Raw genomic sequence first — 20,337 nt, 5'->3', positions numbered from 1 at the left:
GTTTGAGATACCTCATCCTGTTTGAGCTCAGAATATGTTCCAAGATTCTATAACAAATCTATGTCAAGGATACAGGATGGAGTTTCACTACTGCTCTTTTAGAACTCTAGTTTTCTTCCAGCTACTGGCCATGGCTGTTTGGTCAAGGGATCTACAATAAATTATAGTTAAAAGATGGACTAACTCAGCTGCACTTTCAGTATGGAATTTGACATAAATTTCATTGGGCCCTTGAGGTCTGTTCAATTTTATTATTTCAGTTGTTTCACAATGCTACTAAGATCTATTTCACTGACCCTTTCAACGATATGTAAATTAAATTGGGGCAGTACTCATGAATTTTCCTTTGTAAAAAGAACATTTGAAAGCAGAGTTTAGCATTTCTGCTTTTGCTTTGCTCCACCTCAATTTCAGCTCCTGCCTCATCCACAAGTGTCTGGATGTTACCTTTGATGCCACTACCAGCCTTTACATACCACTAGAATTACTTTGGGTTTTGTGGAGGAGCTTTCAACAATATTCTGCTACAATAACTGAAGGTTTCATGCATTGCTCTTTTGACAGCCAAATGTGTTTTATTTAGCATCTCCCTATCTAGTCCTATGCTTGGTTTTGTACTGATTACGCAGTAGCCTCTGTTTCCTTATAAATTTCTTTACCGTGAGTGTGTAAGATGGAGAGACCTCCCATTGTGAACTCCTCTACTGGGTACATATCTGCCCAGAGTACTTATCTATCCAGAATGTTGTTCCAGTATTTGGAGCCACAAATTAGGCATGGCAGCAGCCACTGAACAAATTTACAGAACTGTTCCAATAATTGTCACAGGTCAATATAACCTATGTTAAAGAGTAACAGGTATGTTTGGGGAACTTTAATGACAATCTTGAGAAGAAAGAAACATTGTTCTTGCCCAATCCTGTTGGATAAATTAAGGGAAACACTATCTAAGGAAGACCGTGAAACATTTCGGCAGCCACTATCAAATGTATGGTTTAGGGACAATGGACTACCGTATTTACTCGAATCTAAGCAGCATTTTTTTTCCGGTTTTTGTAATCCAAAAAACCGCCTGCGGCTTAGAATCGAGTGAAAAGCAAGCGGAAGTTCTGAAAAATGTTGATAGGTGCCGCCACAACTAACTTCTGTCGTCGAATATATGTAGCGCTACACAGGCATCCTTTGTAGGCACAAAGACAAATACTGGCGCCAAAACCTCTGCGCCAGTAAATAAATTTTTAAAGAAATTGGAAGACGAGCTTTTTTTCTCCGCCCGAGTTTCGACCACTGCTTTTTCATACATAATCCAACGAAGTAAATACAAATTCCGTATTGTTCATCTTCGAATTTCAATGTACTACGAAAATCTGACTGGTAATACTGGGATTTTTGTCAATATGGCCAACTCTACGTTCTGAATTTTTTCCTACCTGTGAGAAGAGATGGTTGCCAATAGGCACCTGATGAAATGTGAATCACATGCAGTATTCTCTTCACCATAAGAATAATACGAATATAAACATTTTGCCATGTATTCTTTCGCGTTTGCTGCTATCTCATTTAAATCCTGTCTGCCTAATAAACTACGAAACTAGAGTGAGACAACAGCAAACGCAGAAGAATATACGTATCGTGTCATGTTTATATTCGTATTACTCTTATGCCTAATAGTGATACAGTCAGAAATGAAGCACGGCAACTGACTAGATTTTTAAATCTAAGACGACTCTTAATTTCTGTGCAGAATTTGATGTACTAAAGAAGCGGCCGCAAAGATTTTCAAACGGAGAAAAATTTTCGCCAAACTCTCGTTCAGAACATGTTCTATCATACGCAGTCTATTATTTGGTTCTTGTTGATCATTATCAAAGAAAGCAGCAGTGTAAGTAACAACAAATAGCAGTCTTCTGCCATTGTTTCGCTAATGAGACGATTCCTCTCTTTTTTAAATTGTAGGCGGCGGTAGCGCGCACAAAAGCAAGCCATGCCGCGAGTAGCGACAGGCCGTAAACACGCACTATCAGAATGCGACAAACAATGCATGACACAGTATAGTAATGCATTTTCAGCTTCGAGTGACTGACGTAAACACCTATAACATAGAAAACGGCACTTATCAGATCTAAGCAAAATAAGCAATCGATTCAAACCAGACGAAGCACATGAAAAAGGAAGGGTATCCGTATAAATACGGATGGAGCACCTGACGCATAGCAATGGCTACCTGGTAAAGCTTAACTGCTAAGCTTTCGACTCGAACCAAACTACTGTAGCTGTATCGTCATTCATTCGACCTAAATTGTGTCTCATATTCCAATGGACCAACTTTGTTTCGATTTGGAGGTGCGGCCTAAAACTTTTCTCTCCCCTTGAATTTCGAGTCTCAAATTTCAGGTGCGGCTTAGATTTGGGAATTTTTTTTCCCTTTATTTCGAGTCATTTTTCAGGTGCGGCTTAGATTCGAGTAAATACGGTAAGATAAAAGATTACAGCACATGTAAAGGCATACAGATAGTAATTTTTCCCCTCTATCAATGAGAGAATATATACAACAACATAAATTTCAGAGAATCATATGTGACAGAGAATCTCTAACACTGGAACAAAGTACTTTCTGTCATATCCTGTAAAGTAATGGGCAGTGTGTACATAAAGATGTATGTAAATACTCACTCTTTTTTACCAAATTTCGTCATAAGGCGATATAGATTTTTCCAAAGTCGATCCTTGCGACCGATCTGAAATGTGCCAGGAAAATGATTTACTTTTTGAAAGTCCTTCAGTGTTTTGAAACAAAAGGATTTCATATGCTTTCCCCAAGTACCACACCAGTCATTTGATTCTGGAAAACAAAACAATGGGAATGTAGCAAACTATGTTTAATCTAACTATTATGATACAGAATTAATAATAATAATAATAATAGCAGTAGTAGTAGTAGTAGTAGTAGTAGTAGTATAAACACTAATTGATACAACACAGCTCTAGACTGCTCCTTTTATTCTTATGGTAGTTACCAAAATGCATGGTCTGTCAAAAACTTTCACTGTTTTGTTAATTGTGCAATGCCCACTACAGAAGCATTGTATAAAGGAACTTAATAATTTTTTCTTGTTAATAAATGTATAGATAATAATTTCACTTTCATACCAAACATTAATTTGAAAAATATTTAACACTGATGGACAAAAGAAAATTTACGCTTTTCGTTTATTGGTTTTAGTGATAGTTACCTTTCATTGTTCTCGTGTCCTGGTGATAAGACGTGCTGTGTAATTTTAAAGTGAAATTGTGTTATATAATGAAAGCAATTTATGAACAATGTGATTTCCTCATTAACGATACCATGGATCCCAGCTCCTGTAACTCTGGAAGATTATTATATTTTAATTTTGTATGGAGAATTTAGATGGAAGCAATGATCCTCACAACAGCTCAGCTCAACCGACACTCATGAATGTGTTCATCTCTTTCCCTTCATGGCCGCCAAGGACAATTTCAATATTTAGGTAATATCTGCAATCTTTCTTTTCATTTAATTATGAAGTCCGATTATTTCCTTTCTCAGATGAATAAACGCATTTTAACCACAATTCTTTTTACCCAGGCCATGGGGAATGAAAGTACTTAGAATGTATGTCCCTCTATCCCAATCATACGTTTGCTTACAATTGAGTGTGTACCAACATAACTATACTTATGACCCATTTCCTTCACAGTATCCTATCATTTTCCGGGACTGGATCAGACTCTGAATGTGGCTCTCCAGCAGGGATACGACTTCCTCAAATCCTGCCCTGAAATGAGATCCATCCTTCATGAAATCCTCCCCACTCCACCAGGAGTGTCTTTCTGCCATCCACCTAACCTTGGTTCATCCCTATGAAATCCCCAAACCACCTTCCCTACCCCCCAGCTCCTACCCATGAAACTGCCCACGGTGTAAGACCTGTCCCATGCACCTTCCCACTACCACCTACTCCAGTCCTGTAACCCGGAAGGTGTACACGATCAAAGCCAGAGCCACGTGTGAAAGCACCCACATGATTTACCAACTGATATGCCTACACTGTGAAGCCTTCTATGTGGGAATGACCATCAACAAACTGTCCATTCGCATGAACGGACACAGGCAGACAGTGTTTGTTGGTAATGAGGATCACCCTGTGGCTAAACATGCCTTGGTGCACGGCCAGCACATTTTGGCACAGTGTTACACTGTGTGTGTGTGTGTGTGTGTGTGTGTGTGTGTGTGTGTGTGTGCGCACGCGAGCGAGAGTATACCTGTCCTTTTTTCCCCCTAAGGTAAGTCTTTCCGCTCCCAGGATTGGAATGACTCCTTACCATCTCCCTTAAAACCCACATCCTTTCGTCTTTCCCTCTCCTCCCCTCTTTCCTGACGAAGCAACCGTTTGTTGCGAAAGCTTGAATTTTGTGTGTATGTTTGTGTGTCTATCGACCTGCCAGCACTTTTGTTTGGTAAGTCTCATCATCTTTGTTTTTAGATATATTTTTCCCACGTGGAATGTTTCCCTCTATTATCTTCATATTGTTAGCTTAGAAAATTTGATCTGAACTGTGTATACGTTCTTAAACTATACAGCCCGATAAATAGCAGAAAATTTTCCTGCGAAAACACATTCTACTTGCATGAGTGTGTTGAAGACATCTTTTGATGTCTTATCAATAAGAGAATCATGATCTTTAATAGATGGTTATAAGGAAAATGATACATCAGGCAAATTCTTATAAAAAATAATGGCACAAAACCAAACACATTTTTGACTTACTCCTTCATAAATCATGTACTCTATCAGTTGGTAACCACGCATTCCTTTAACAAGTTTTTTTAGAACCTCTAATATATTACTTACTGAAGATGATTGTCTGCTGGGATATTTGGAATAAACAGTGTGTTTGCTCAATTAAATTTTCCAATTTATAAACTTTTTGTTGACTTGTGCCAAATGTTATCCAACATCATCATTTGGCTTGTGAGCAAAGTCAAAATGAAAGGAAAGAAGACTGTCAACAGCGAAATCATTAGAGACCGCGGGCACGCTCCTTTCTGCTCACTCACTATATTTTAATCCAACATATTTTATTTACCTACAGAATTTTAAGGTGTTGGCAACTAAGTTACTGAATAATAGCAAAATTAACAACATCTGACCCATGCACCAATTAACTAGAGCCAAACTTTTAATCCAGTTAATGTTACGAAGTTATCAAATTAAAAACTGACAGAAATTTTAGCTTATACCAATAATCAAAAAAGGACATTCAATTCCCATGAAAGTTATGTCTTATACTCTTCTTTAATAATGAAGAGAGTCTGAAATGGACTATATTTTACGATCTGGATCTGCTACAAATGATGTAAACATCTTTTGTGCCAGCAGTTCCTGCAAAAATCCTAATTGTTTTTAAAAAATACTGACTGCCAGCAATACTGAATAGGATAATTCTTTTTCAATCCGAAATTAGCTGGCTAATCACTTCATCCAATACATGTAAAACAACGTCATCAGGTCTATCACTGCAACTTGTAAACTTAGCAACATCTACAGCCCAATCTTGCAGAAGTGGAACAAGCAACAGAACGTGATTAATAAATTTGATCTTACAAGCAATCAAAATATCTTAGCCTAAATTAACAAAACCACCCTTCAGAGAAGTGTTGTTCATTGAATTTATTCTTCATGCTGAACTTAGCCAAAATCACAATATCTATGCAGTCATTTCATCACCTTATTCCCAAAGACTATTCTTAATTACTTACAAAGCATGCAATTTAAATCCATATGGACACTTGAGACAGTTTACTAAATTCTAAAGACAAATTTTTGAGTGGCATAGCAATATCTTTTTCTGTTAATTTGTAGAGTAAGATGTCTAAATAGATATCCACTATCATACCACATTTTCTTATAATTTAGTAAAAACCTTACTGATTTGGAATTTATTTTATTTTTTATTAGTTTCTTACAGCATTTTGTATGATTTAGGAGATTGGAATGAATACTGAAGTCACTTCTGAATGACTCTTTCACTTACTTTAATGATATGTAAAACTTCCACTTTTTAACACATTGTTTTCTTTTTAAAGCCAAATTGTCTTGTGTGAGGTATCAATTCAGAACATGATGGGTAAGATTGAGAACCACATAAAAAATAACTGTGGCAGAAATGCTTTAGGGAAAATATTGTTGTCATCTATTTGAAAAATTCCACTTTATTTTTATGGCTCAAGGGTCATTTACATTTACTATTTCTGTAGGCGGATCTACATGCTGGAAAAAAAACCACACAAGCCTGTCCCCCCTGCCCCGCCCAATCGTACTCTTGTAACTGCTCTTATTAACCTCAAGTCCTAAAACTTGTTTTATCATATCAGATTTTAAACTACCTACATTCATTTGCGACATCGTAAGCAGAAATCTCAATGTAAAGCCAATTTCAACAATCCCAGTCCCCAAAGCAAAATGACAACAACTGATCACAAGAAATAGTGCTGCTGGTAGTTCACAGGAATGCCGTTTATTTTACAATAGCGGTGTTGGTTTGTGATTTGACAGCCCCACCATGTTATCAGTTTTCCTTGCAGAAATATACCAGTGTGAATACCAGAGGAAATTTTTAAAAAAATTTCAGTTTTCTAAACAGCATAACTCAAAGAATACGATTTGTAAGCCCATATAATGCTTACCATCTTTTAAGACATCTTTTGGGCACATTTTTATGTATGAACCACAGCTTTAGCTCTCACCCTTTTTTGTAATTGTATTTTTTTGTTGAAAGTGAAATAAACCATGCTAATTATTTATGTACATCATAGGTACACATTACTCAAAATACAAAGTAGACAGTTTATTTTTTTCTGCAAGTTCGTTACACTATTATCTTTAAAGCAGACTATTGAAAAGATGCTGCTTTCATAAACTGCGGTACAAAATTGTTTTAAGTATTGTTGTTGTTGTTGTTGTGGTCTTCAGTCCTGAGACTGGTTTGATGCAGCTCTCCATGCTACTCTATCCTGTGCAAGCTTCTTCATCTCCCAGTACCTACTGCAACCTACATCCTTCTGAATCTGCTTAGTGTATTCATCTCTTGGTCTCCCCCTACGATTTTTACCCTCCACGCTGCCCCCCAATACTAAATTGGTGATCCCTTGATGCCTCAGAACATGTCCTACCAACCGATCCCTTCTTCTGGTCAAGTTGTGCCACAAACTTCTCTTCTCCCCAATCCTATTCAATACTTCCTCATTAGTTATGTGATCTACTCATCTAATCTTCAGCATTCTTCTGTAGCACCACATTTCGAAAGCTTCTATTCTCTTCTTGTCTAAACTATTTATCGTCCATGTTTCACTTCCATACACGGCTACACTCCATACAAATACTTTCAGAAACGACTTCCTGACACTTAAATCTATACTCGATGTTAAGAAATTTTTCTTCTTCAGAAACGCTTTCCTTGCCATTGTCGGTCTACATTTTATATCCTCTCTACTTCGACCATCATCAGTTATTTTGCTCCCCAAATAGCAAAACTCCTTTACTACTTTAAGTGTCTCATTTCCTAATCTAATACCCTCAACATCACAAGACTTAATTCGACTACATTCCATTATTCTCGTTTTGTTTTTGTTGATGTTCATCTTATATCCTCCCTTCAAGACACCATCCATTCCGTTCAACTGCTCTTCCAAGTCCTTTGCTGTCTCTGACAGAATTACAATGTCATCGGCGAACCTCAAAGTTTTTATTTCTTCTCCATGGATTTTAATTCCTATCCCAATTTTTCTTTTGTTTCCTTTACTGCTTGCCCAATACACAGATTGAATAACATCGGGGAGAGGCTACAACCCTGTCTTCCTCCCTTCCCAACCACTGCTTCCCTTTCATGTCCCTCGACTCTTATAACTGCCATCTGGTTTCTGTACAAATTGTAAATAGCCTTTCGCTCCCTGGATTTTACCCCTGCCACCTTTAGAATTTGAAAGAGAGTATTCCAGTCAACATTGTCAAAAGCTTTCTTTAAGTCTACAAATGCTAGAAACGTAGGTTTGCCTTTCCTTAATCTTTCTTCTAAGATAAGTCGTAAGGTCAGTATTGCCTCACGTGTTCCAGTATTTCTACGGAATCCAACCTGATCTTCCCCGAGGTCGGCTTCTACTAGTTTTTCCATTCGTCTGTAAAGAATTCGTGTTAGTATTTTGCAGCTGTGGCTTATTAAACTGATTGTTCGGTAATTTTCACATCTGTCAACACCTGCTTTCTTTGGGATTGGAATTATTATATTCTTCTTGAAGTCTGAGGGTATTTCGCCTGTTTCATACATCTTGCTCACCAGATGGTAGAGTTTTGTCAGGACTGGCTCTCCCAAGGCCGTTAGTAGTTCCAATGGAATGTTGTCTACTCCGGGGGCCTTGTTTCGACTCAGGGCTTTCAGTGCTCTGTCAAACTCTTCACGCAGTATCGTATCTCCCATTTCATCTTCATCTACATCCTCTTCCATTTCCATAATATTGTCCTCAAGTGCATCGCCCTTGTATAGACCCTCTATATACTCCTTCCACCTTTCTGCTTTCCCTTCTTTGCTTAGAACTGGGTTTCCATCTGAGCTCTTGATGTTCATATAAGTGGGTCTCTTATCTCCAAAAGTCTCTTTAATTTTCCTGTAGGCAGTATCTACCTTACCCCTAGTGAGATACGCCTCTACATCCTTACATTTGTCCTCTAGCCATCCCTGCTTAGCCATTTTGCACTTCCTGTCGATCTCATTTTTGAGACGTTTGTATTCCTTTTTGCCTGCTTCATTTACTGCATTTTTATATTTTCTCCTTTCATCAATTAAATTCAATATTTCTTCTGTTACCCAAGGATTTCTATTACCCAAGGATTTCTACTAGCCCTCGTCTTTTTACCTACTTGATCCTCTGCTGCCTTCACTACTTCATCCCTCAAAGGTACCCATTCTTCTTCTACTGTATTTCTTTCCCCCATTCCTGTCAATTGTTCCCTTATGCTCTCCCTGAAACTCTGTACAACCTCTGGTTCTTTCAGTTTATCCAGGTCCCATCTCCCTAAGTTCCCACCTTTTTGCAGTTTCTTCAGTTTTAATCTACAGGTCATAACCAACAGATTGTGGTCAGAGTCCACATCTGCCCCTGGAAATGTCTTACAATTTAAAACCTGGTTCCTAAATCTCTGTCTTACCATTATATAATCTATCTGATACCTTTTAGTGTCTCCAGGGTTCTTCCATGTATACAACCTTCTATCATGATTCTTAAACCAAGTGTTAGCTATGATTAAGTTGTGCTCTGTGCAAAATTCTACCAGGCGGCTTCCTCTTTCATTTCTTAGCCCCAATCCATATTCACCTTCTATGTTTCCTTCTCTCCCTTTTCCTACACTCGAATTCCAGTCACCAATGACTATTAAATTTTCGTCACCCTTCACTGTCTGAATAATTTCTTTTATTTCATCATACATTTCTTCAATTTCTTCGTCATCTGCAGAGCTAGTTGGCATATAAACTTGTACTACTGTAGTAGGTGTGGGCTTCGTATCTATCTTGGCCACAATAATGCGTTCACTATGCTGTTTGTAGTAGCTTACCCGCATTCCTATTTTCCTATTCATTATTAAACCTACTCCTGCATTACCCCTATTTGACTGTGTTTATAACCCTGTAGTCACCTGACCAGAAGTCTTGTTCCTCCTGCCACCGAACTTCACTAATTCCCACTATATCTAACTTTAACCTATCCATTTCCCTTTTTAAATTTTCTAACCTACCTGCCCGATTAAGGGATCTGACATTCCACGCTCCGATCCATAGAACGCCAGTTTTCTTTCTCCTGATGACATCCTCTTGAGTAGTCCCCGCCCGGAGATCCGAATGGGGGACTATTTTACCTCCGGAATATTTTACCCAAGAGGACGCCATCATCATTTAATCATACAGTAAAGCTGCATGCCCTCGGGAAAAATTACGGCCTTAGTTTCCCCTTGCTTTCAGCCGTTCGCAGTACCAGCACAGCAAGGCCATTTTGGTTATTGTTACAAGGCCAGATCAGTCAATCATCCAGACTGTTGCCCTTGCAACTACTGAAAAGGCTGCTGCCCCTCTTCAGGAACCACACGTTTGTCTGGCCTCTCAACAGATACCCCTCCGTTGTGGTTGTACCTACGGTACGGCTATCTGTATCGCTGAGGCACGCAAGCCTCCCCACCAACGGCAAGGTCCATGGTTCATGGGGGGGTTTTAAGTATTATTATCAAAAATTTTGAAATTGAATTCAGGGTTTTTCTTCAAAAAAGCATTCTATTTGCAAAGTCACAAGAGTAATCAACTTGTTAGTTACGCACATTTTAAGACAGTATACAAAATTTCAGCTCTCTATCTTTAATAGTTTTCAGCCAAAGTGTACCAGAACCTGAAATAATTTAACTTTCGGGAAGTTAAAGTTAAAAGTTGCTTTTTCTATCAACTTGCATGGCACTAATGCATCCCAGGTCCATATTCATCTTGTTTCCGGTATTGTTCTTCCTCCCTTCTGTTTTTCACACTTCTTAATCTTGCTTCTTTGGTGGCTTCAGCACTGATTTTTCTGATTTAAAGAGTTTCATCTGGTCAATGGCTATTAAAGCTCTATACATATTTAGTCCACCAGGCATTCCCATCAGTTACAAAACATTAAGCCTTGACACTACACCTTCATTGAAACACTGAATAGCATCTACCGCACCTATTTTCAAAGTATTTAGTCCTACCAGAACAGTTTTTGGTATCCGTTCCCATACACAATTGTTGAAGCTTTCACTAGGATTTTGAGTCCTACCATGTAAACATTCCTCTAATAATCTCGTCAGTATACATAAGTTTTATAATTTACATCATAGCAAATGGCAATGAATGTTTATGGTTGTAGCTCTCACCTTGCTTAACAGCCCTCTGGTAGCCACACCATAAATCACTGCAAGGTGGGCAGAGTGCACGACATCGGTTATCCTCTGTTGGGGATTTATGAAAGAAGGTAGCCCATACAGCCTTTTTCATTCCCTCAAGGTCATTTTTATTTTGACTTATGGCTTGTCTATAATAATACTGCAACCTGTCTATTCCTTTGTCTGTAAGCCTACCACGTCCAGTGGTGCACTTACCATCAGCTATTTTCTTTCCCTTCAAGTTCCTCCTTTTCTGGACTTGTCCAACACATTCCATTTTTTTCAATTTTTGTATCAACATAAGGTTTGGATTCACAAAATGTTTGGTACCCTTTTGAGCCTTGATCTCCTAGGTAAGACTTATACATCACACCATATTTCCCTACTGACCTGTGAAATAGCTTCACACCATCTTCAGATTCCAACCCTCTACTATAACCACTAAAACTGATCAAACATTTATGGTTTTCAGTGCCACTAGTATAGCCATGACATGATAGTACTTGGGAATACATTCCACATCAATGACTTTACCATTGTCCATTTTTGATGCACAACCTCTTCTAGCATTATCTCCTCAACTACCTTCACACTACTATTGCCAAATTCCGTACATTGCAAAGCTTTATTTATTAGTTCAGATTCAGCAGACAGCTCAACAATAACACAGTCTGAATCAATAGTTGGCATCTCTATATTATCAGAATTAATACTGACAAGCCCATTGCCCAAATATTTCAGTTTTAGCTTCGAAGCACATTGAGTAGTTGAAGCTGATTCAAGTGTTGTATCATGGTATTAGCAGAGTTAATACATTTGGTGAACTGATTTCCCTAAAATTTACACTGGTTAACACCGAACTTCTTAATTCTTCCTCCTGCATTCAAGTGGAATAAGAAACTTGCAAACACAATAAGAAACTCACGCACACAGTTACTTTGCTGTAAATAAAGTATTTGCGCCAAAACAACAGCAAACAATGACTAAACTCTCTGTATAAACAAAAGACAAGCAACTGTAAAGCTTTCACAGGCTAGCCAACTTAAGGGACTAAAAAGTCATAAAAATGAAAAAAATGAAACAAATGACAACAAATTTTATTTTTAACAGAGCTGACTGTGTGCCATTGGGATGTCGGGGTGCATGCAGCCACTTTTAAATTCCTCAATTTTTGTACTTTCTGTGGTCCATTTTCTTGGAAGTAAACATTTTCTCATTCAGAAAACTACGCAGAATTTTTTAATAAAAGAATTATAAATCAATTTTTGACAGTTATTCACGTACAAGTCCCCTTAAATGGTTGGGTTTTCCTAACAGGGCATAGCAATCGCACAGAACACGCAACACTTACAAAAACTCTAAAAGAATATTCATAGCTCTGAAATATAAGAACCAAAATACATCCTACATGTCACACATGATTTACAGATAAGTATTTTAAGATTTCTAAGTTCTTGTACATAAAGTGTCATACTAAACCCAATACACACACACCAACTCTTAAAGTTTAATATTACAACATTTGATTTGACTTTCCCATGTTCCATTAAGTTACAGGCAAATACAGCCTGACCAAGCAAAGTCTGTACCAAGAATTACATGGGCACATTTTGGATGCAGTATTGGTACTGGGCTTCTTTTTTCTTTTGTATCCCCCCTCCAGAGAGCAAAAACAAATAAAACTATTTAAATTATGCTCAGTATTCCATATCCCACTTGCCTCAGATACGTAATTAACTCAGTTTCGCTCTGTTCCCTACTGTACAATGATGCCTGTATCTAAAGGCACAAACTTTGCTTGGTTGGGGTAGACAATAAACCATGTTAGTAAAGTTATTAGTCTGGACAGAAATTTGAAACAATTTTAAATGTTAGAAAAACGTGTTATGGTTCATGCACACCTCTACTAAACTCACTTCTCACAAGTCTGAATCCAGAATTTACTAGAGTTCGCCTAACAACCAACGGTGTTATAGTGCTCAATTTCCATTTCATGTGGCGACCTATTTCATATGGCAGAGGTTCACCTGTAGAATAAATAAGGATTTTGATAAAATCGACTTTATACACACACATATATTAAGTATAAAACTAGAGGAAAACTATTGCAAAATTCCCAGTTATCTAAACATAATATAACCAACTGCAACACTTCTTATGAATTGAGAGAACAAAAAACACACTGAAACTTTAAGACATACTGAATGAAAAAGTATAAATTTGTACCAGTCAATTAGATGCATAGAGTAATTCAAAATTTGGGATCATACACAGATGAATAAAATTAAACACAAATAACTATACATTCATTAAATGAGATTTAAATTCAACTAAAAATCACAATGTAACACACAAGGCAAAGCAACACACTTTTTAAGAAAAGAAGAAGCTCAATTCTAAAGAAAACACTTTTAACAAACTTGTTGCCTTGCATGCAGAGAAAGGCCAACTCCACCACTGCTGGTCCACAGTCTGGGGCATCATTTCGCAAGTGATGAGGAAGGAGGAGGGGGAGGAGTAACACCTCGTTAAAAAACCTGGGTCCATCTGGTAGCACCCTGTAAGGGCCCCTGCCTAGGGTTACTAGGTGAAACCTGGCCAACGGTCTCAAAGGCGGAAGAGGAAGTTCAGATTCCCAACGGCGGAGAGAGCGGAAGAACTACCTCCAGGACTCAATCTTGGTTGTACATTTTGTGGCCTTTGGGCCATACCCAAAATAACTTTCATCAATCATGGAAGTGTGTGATGTAAACTATTTTACCCCAGGTGGACGATCCACCGTACGCCAGTAGACATTCGGATTCTGGGGAGTCTGCAACATTGCACAAAGACAAGTCGGAGTGTCTTGGAATCTCATCCAAATTTCAATATAGGCAATCAACGTACCTAGCAACTTTCAATGCAAACTCATTGTTGAAAACCGGAAAACTAAAACATCTAACAGATATGCTAAAGAACCACAACGTACTCATAACAGCCATTCAAGAAACACTATACATGGATACCGATACCTTCGATTCCGAAGGTTTTAGGATATACAAAGGGGAAGTGGGACCGAGAGTAATGAAAAATGTACCACATCTTGGGACAGCCTTTATAATCAACAAACAAATCTTTAACTCAATAGTTGGGTTTGATTCCCAATCAGAAAGAATCTCAAGTCTTACATTCACAAGCACAAACGCAATCTACACAATTATCAATGCACATGCCCCTATAAATGAGGATAGCAGGAAAAACAAAGAAAAAGTGGGCCTTTTGGAATCATCTAGATGACATTATTCAGAAAATTCCAGATAAAAACCATCATCATTCTTCTTGGAGATTTTAATTCACAGATTGGTAAAGAAAAAAGATATAAGAAAATAGTTGGAAACTATCCTGCACACAAGAGAACAAACAGATATGGTGTGAGACTAATTGAACTTTGCCAAGCACACAATTTAATTCTTAAATCCACAGCTTTCAAGAAACTACCACGACGACAAAAGACATGGGTCTCCCCAAATCCTAGCCTTGGGGAATTTCAACTTGATCATGTGGCAATCAAGAAGATTTCTAGCAAAGAAATCGTGAACGTTAGGGTACTCAGGGGTGCAAACTTTGATTCAGACCATTACCTTCCTAAAATTAAGTTCAAAGTCATACAAAACAGGAAACGCAGCATGAAACAAGTTAAGGGTCGGAAGTATAGCACAGAAAAGATATTAAAATCAGATGAATTCACAAAAGCAACAGAAACCATTCAGACACAAAGCTGGGGGGATATCAAGGAAAACCTGATTACTACAGCTGAACGGATAGCACCTAACAAAAAAAGTAAAAAACATGCCTGGTGGTCGCTGGAATGTGATGCCCTCATTGAAACAAGAAAACAGGGATGGCAAAATTGGCAATCACAGAAAACAGAAGAAAGTAGACTGAATTTCATTACAGTTAGAAAACTGGTAGATAAAAATATAAAAAGGATTAAGAAGACACATGAAAACAAAACTCTCCTCCAAATTGATGAAGAATTTGCTAAAAACAACACAAGGAGCTTTTACAGAACTTTCAAACAAAGGTTATCAAGATACAAAGCACCCACCCTCCAATTTCGAGATGTAAATGGGACCATCGCTCACAACAACACGAAAAACTGCAAAATACTAGCAGGCTACTTTGAGAAACTCTTGAATTGTGAACCCACCCTTGAAAAATTTGAATCCATTCCAAACAACCGTGAGAAGCCGGATTCAGAACCACCGACGACTGAAGAACTACAGAAGGTCATTTCAGAACTTAAAAACAACAAGGCGTCTGGAGAAAATCAAATAGTGGCCGAACTATGGAGAAAGTCTGACAAAAATGCAGTTACATCCCTAAAGTGTGTTTTCGATCAAATCTGGAAAGAAGAGGAGATCCCCGCAGAATGGAGAACAGCTCTCATCCACCCTATCTACAAGAAAGGTTTGAAGACAGACCCCAACAATTACAGAGGAATATCACTGCTGGATATAACATACAAGATTCTTTCTAAAGTCTTTTTGAACAGGGCAGAGCCGCAATTGGATCTGCAAATCGGGGAATACCAGGGAGGTTTTAGAAAGGGTAGATCATGTTCAGAACAAATACTAAACCTCAAAAACATTATAGCATACCAAAAAACAAGGGCAAAGACATACGTAATCTCTTTCATTGATTTCAAAAAAGCATACGATTCGACTGATAGAGAAGCTCTGTTATCAGTCCTGGAAGAAATGGGTTTGGATAAGAAAACAACTAATATTATAAAAGCGACCCTTACAAATACATTTTCGAAAGTTAAATTTATGGACGAACTATCGGAACCCTTTGAAATAAAAACGGGAGTGCGACAGGGCGATGGACTCTCACCGTTGCTGTTCAATTGGGTGCTTGAGAAAGTAGTCAGAGAATGGAACACAAATATTAAGAGTGGTATAAGACTGGGTTGCAAAAAGAAGAACCTTAAAGCAAATTGCATTGCTTTTGCAGATGATATGGCCCTGTTTGCTGAAACAATGGAAGAAGCATGGGAGCAAATCCTTGAACTAAAGAAACAAGCAGCTAAAATTGGTCTTCACACCCCCTCTGAAAAAACTAAGATATTGACAAACATCAAGCACTCGTGTAAATACCTCAAAGTTCAAGAACAGAAGAATTCAAATATCTCGGAGAATGTATTAGTTGGAATGCTGGGGAAAGCAAAGCAATGGAATCCAGAAAAAATAAACTTGAATTGGCCTTCCAACTAACAAAAAATACATACAACAAAAAATCCCTTTCATGGGGGTCCAAAATTACACATTACAAGACAGTGATTAAACCAGAAGCACTGTATGCAGCAGAAACACTTAAAATGAATTTCAAAGGCCAGATGGAGAAACTTGAGGTAAAGGAAAGAAAAGTTTTAAGAAAAATCATTGGGCCAAAATTTCAAGACAATAAGATTATATACATCAAAAATGAAACTCTACAAGAAAATTGAAAAACTTTCAGATTCTATGCGAAAAAGGAGAATAAATTTTTATGGTCATCTTCTCAGAATGAATTCCAACAGATTAACTAAACAAATCTTTGACTTCTTCCGTAACCGAAGCCCAACTGGTTTAAAGAAACTGAGAAAGACCTAGTGGAATTAAATATTTCAGAAAATTCACTTATTGATCGAACTGCTAAATTAATTACTAAAGATGAAAACATAAGGTTCCAAGACAAATCCACACAAAAGTCCAAATCCTTCATCTCGGAAGAAGAGAGGAGAAGAAGATCAGAAAGAATGAAGAAATACTGGGCCCTAAGAAAAGAACAATGCACAAAGAAAGGATTGATCCAGTGTACCCCAAGGAGGGTGAAACGAAAGAAGAAGAAAGGACAACATTGTTTTGTTTCACGGCCAATTTAATGTTATTTTTCTCCATCTCTTTTTTTTCAAATTAGTTAATACTTTAGTCAAATTCATTATTATTGCCTAATTTGATGTATTTTTGATAGTTTGGTATCATTTTCTGCCAAACACAGTGCAATGTTTTTGTCAAATATGGTGATTTTTATTGCCAAATGTCTTTTTGGCAAAGATCAATGCCACTTTTGCCACACTCAGTGGTTTTTTTTTTTAATATTTGTTGTTACTTTTTGCCAGATTTGGTGGTCCGTTTTTGCCAAATTCGGTGCTATTTTCGTTGTCACATTGAAGTTCATTGTGTGGAAATAGAGGTGTCAGTTTAAGATTACACATGAGCCCCGGCCTTACAGAAATTAGATCATCAAAATGCAGTTTTAACATTCAGTAGATCTCAGTTAAGAATATCAGTAAACTGCCATACTCAGATTTACAACATTTTATAAGGCATTTTACAATTTCATGTTATTTTGTTAAAAACTGCCAATTAGTGTTATTGTTCTTGTGAAAATTTCCTGTCCCCTACTTATAGGGCACAAATTCTCTCGTGCACTCTGCACACTAGGCCAAATCTTCTTTTAATAAAATAATTTTATACCTTTAATTTATACAGGAATTTTCGAAAAGTATTTACAAACTGTTTGTTAGAGTATCAAGGCATTAGCTGAAAAACGATCATCCTCAAAACTTTTATTTACCGTGCTCAATAATTACGCATTTATGAACCTGGTTTTTCATATATCCAACTGGCATGTTTCCTGTTCATTCTATCACAGGTCTATTTGTGAATGTTCTTTCATCTTGATAACGTATAAAAGGAGCTATGAAAATACTGATTATAGGTAAGAACTGAGCTTGTCCTTCACGACACAAGAAAGAGAGAACATTCTGAATACAGAAAAGCAATTTCTACACCAAAATATTACAGTATCATGTGCATGATGTACAACTTGGTACACCTTGCCAACAGTAAAGATAACTGAACAATATAAAGCAAATGAGTATGGGTGTTTTGCTTGTGATCAATTAGACAAGTAAAATCCAATGGCAGTGTCATCCCCTTTTACAACAGTCAGCCACTTGGAAGCTATTGCTAAGTAAAGTTAACTATCTCTCTGTGATTCCAGATGCTAATTGGAATATCTGTAGAGCTCATTACAGATTTTGATGTTGCACTGGAAGAAGTAAGTATAATATTTTCCAAGTGCAGATTTCCAGAAGATGAGTTTTGCGAATGCAGAGAAATTCTGATTACATAATACCTGAAGAAGTCCAAGCTATAGCCATCAACTTACACTGCAGAAGATCTAATGCAGTGTCACAACAATGTCACTGATAAAACCAATTACTGGACAAAACATATATCAACTTTGATATTTTTAGTTCTTAACTACAGCTCTAACATACTGACCAGTCTGCATTATTATGTAGATTTAATATTTTCCCAAAATTTTATTATGGGTAATAATGAAGAGCATCTATGTGCATTCTATAATGCCAACGGATTCATTTGGTGTGCCACAAACATGTTTTTTAGAACTACTACTCATTCCAGGCCAGGTTTTCTAGACTCTTTATGAATGCTTGTGCCATTCATCCTCAATTATTAATTTCATCAATTGCTTCTCTTCTCTCCATCATTTACACAGTTCAAATTTCCTTTGTATATCTTTCTTACCCTCCATATGGTGCAGTTTCCCATGCCTCTGTTCCCTCATACATTATATCATGCGTTTTCTGAAGTGACACTGCTCTTCTCGCAACCCCTTCTCTATCCCATTCCAGAGCCTTATTTCTAACTTCTCAAATTTCTTGGCAGAGTGTAATGTAATGGTGACTGCCTACGAGTTATTACAATATTTCCCACTTCTTTTCTTGAAAAGATGTACAACAACACTCATACATGCCACGGCCAAAGCTTTCCTACTTCTACTGTCTTCACTATCTCAACACTCACTCCAGCCAACTCTGGAATCTCTTCTATTTTCATATACTTTAATGCTCATTTCTCTTGTTTTGATGAATCCCCTTTTCGAGCTAATATCTTAACTCATCTCCTCCTGGTTCCTTCCCTTCATTTCCATCCTTGCCTGCTTTGTTTATTCTTAAAATACAAAGAAGAGAATGACAGTTTTCAATCACAAGTTTTGTTTTTATTTAAAGCACAATGAATTTTGAGCCCTGAAGGCCCATCTTCAGGTGTATATCATCATATATCACAATTATTCTCACATAGGAGTTCCTGATGGTCACATTATTTAAATACATTTTAATCTAATAAACAAACAAATGTAATTAAAACAAAATACTGGACAAATTAACCTACTTCTTTTAGCAACTGCACAGACTTAAAAAAAAAAGAAGCAGCTTACATCGCACAATCACAGAGTTACACATTACAGTGCATCTTCAAAAGTTATTTTCAAAACATACATATGTTACAAAAAATACAGACATTTCAAAGAACAAATACATACAAAGCTATTGCCTTTTTTTAATTCAAAGACATCAGTTTAGTTAGTATGATTTCTTCCTGCACATTTCAGAAATGATTTGTATGCTGTAAATGTTTATAATAGTTACATTTATTTCTTTTTTGGAAGAAAAAAATTGTAGAATTATTGAATAACTTCTTGTTGACATAGTTTTGCTCATTTAAAAGTTTTCTGGTAAAACTAACTTTGTGTAAAAGTATTTCCAGTTGCCTTTAGTCTATGCATCATATATAGCGAGACTGCCCTGGATATTGTTTTGTATATTTTGTCATTACATTAAAATATCATTTTACAGGAGCAGTGTTAATTACCATGTAAGAATAATGACAGATGTATCTTCTGGACTTTAAATCATTTGTCCCTTAAACAAAACCCTCATTTCTGACTGAAGGCTTTTGCTTTTCCCTTTGCATTTTACTAATGTAAATCAGTCATGACCATGAAAATGACTACTACGGATAAAATGAAATTAGTTTATTCTACTTGCAAGCTCAGTTTGGTTTACATCTCTTTTTATCCCCTCACATAACTCTATCACAATCATTTTCTATTACCCTTCCCCATTCCCCCGTCCTCCACAACCACCTCATGTTAATGAAAATTAGCTAAAGCAGTAAATTTGAATTTTTGTTTGTTTGTTTGTTTCTTTCTTTCGTTTTTGAGGAGGCCCTTCCTCCAAAGATATTTTTCACCTAAATTAAGATTTAGAAACACATATGTTAAAATATCTTCCAAATTTGTGCATAATATTTTACAAGACACATTCAAAAAACATCAAATAAAATTAATCTGGAGGTACAAAACTCTAATCCCCTAAAATTTAGTTGCTTTGGTAATGCAAACATTTATCCTTTGTAGCATTTCTGGAATGTGTCTTTTTGAAGGTGGTTAGCTAGGTCATCACATTCTGCATGACGTCTTCTCTTGACTCATTACTTTCTGGGGCATTCTGAGCTGGGGAAATAGCCAAAACTCATAT

General features: G+C 37.0%; 1 protein-coding gene across 5 annotated transcripts in view; it reads right to left on the bottom strand.

Moving 5' to 3' along the window:
* LOC126162655 (tubulin monoglutamylase TTLL4-like) overlaps positions 1 to 20,337 on the bottom strand; it is a 246,392-nt gene that overhangs the window by 167,568 nt on the left and 58,487 nt on the right. For 4 of the 5 annotated variants that reach the window (XR_007535095.1, XM_049919293.1, XM_049919294.1 and 1 more), the window contains exons 7-8: positions 12,863 to 12,988; positions 2,674 to 2,842 (exon numbers count right to left, since the gene is read on the bottom strand). Coding sequence is in view for 4 of the 5 variants with exons in the window: in XM_049919293.1 (XP_049775250.1) it covers positions 2,674 to 2,842; positions 12,863 to 12,988 (295 nt within the window). In the remaining variant the exon portion in view is untranslated. The remainder of the gene's footprint in view (positions 1 to 2,673; positions 2,843 to 12,862; positions 12,989 to 20,337) is intronic. The other variant, XM_049919296.1, reaches the window with a different exon arrangement.

This window comes from Schistocerca cancellata, chromosome 2, assembly GCF_023864275.1.
Source record: "Schistocerca cancellata isolate TAMUIC-IGC-003103 chromosome 2, iqSchCanc2.1, whole genome shotgun sequence".
NCBI classification, from domain to species: Eukaryota; Metazoa; Arthropoda; class Insecta; order Orthoptera; family Acrididae; genus Schistocerca; species Schistocerca cancellata.
The sequence above is the reverse complement of the archived record's forward strand: the minus strand, read 5'-3'. Positions and strand labels throughout refer to the sequence as shown.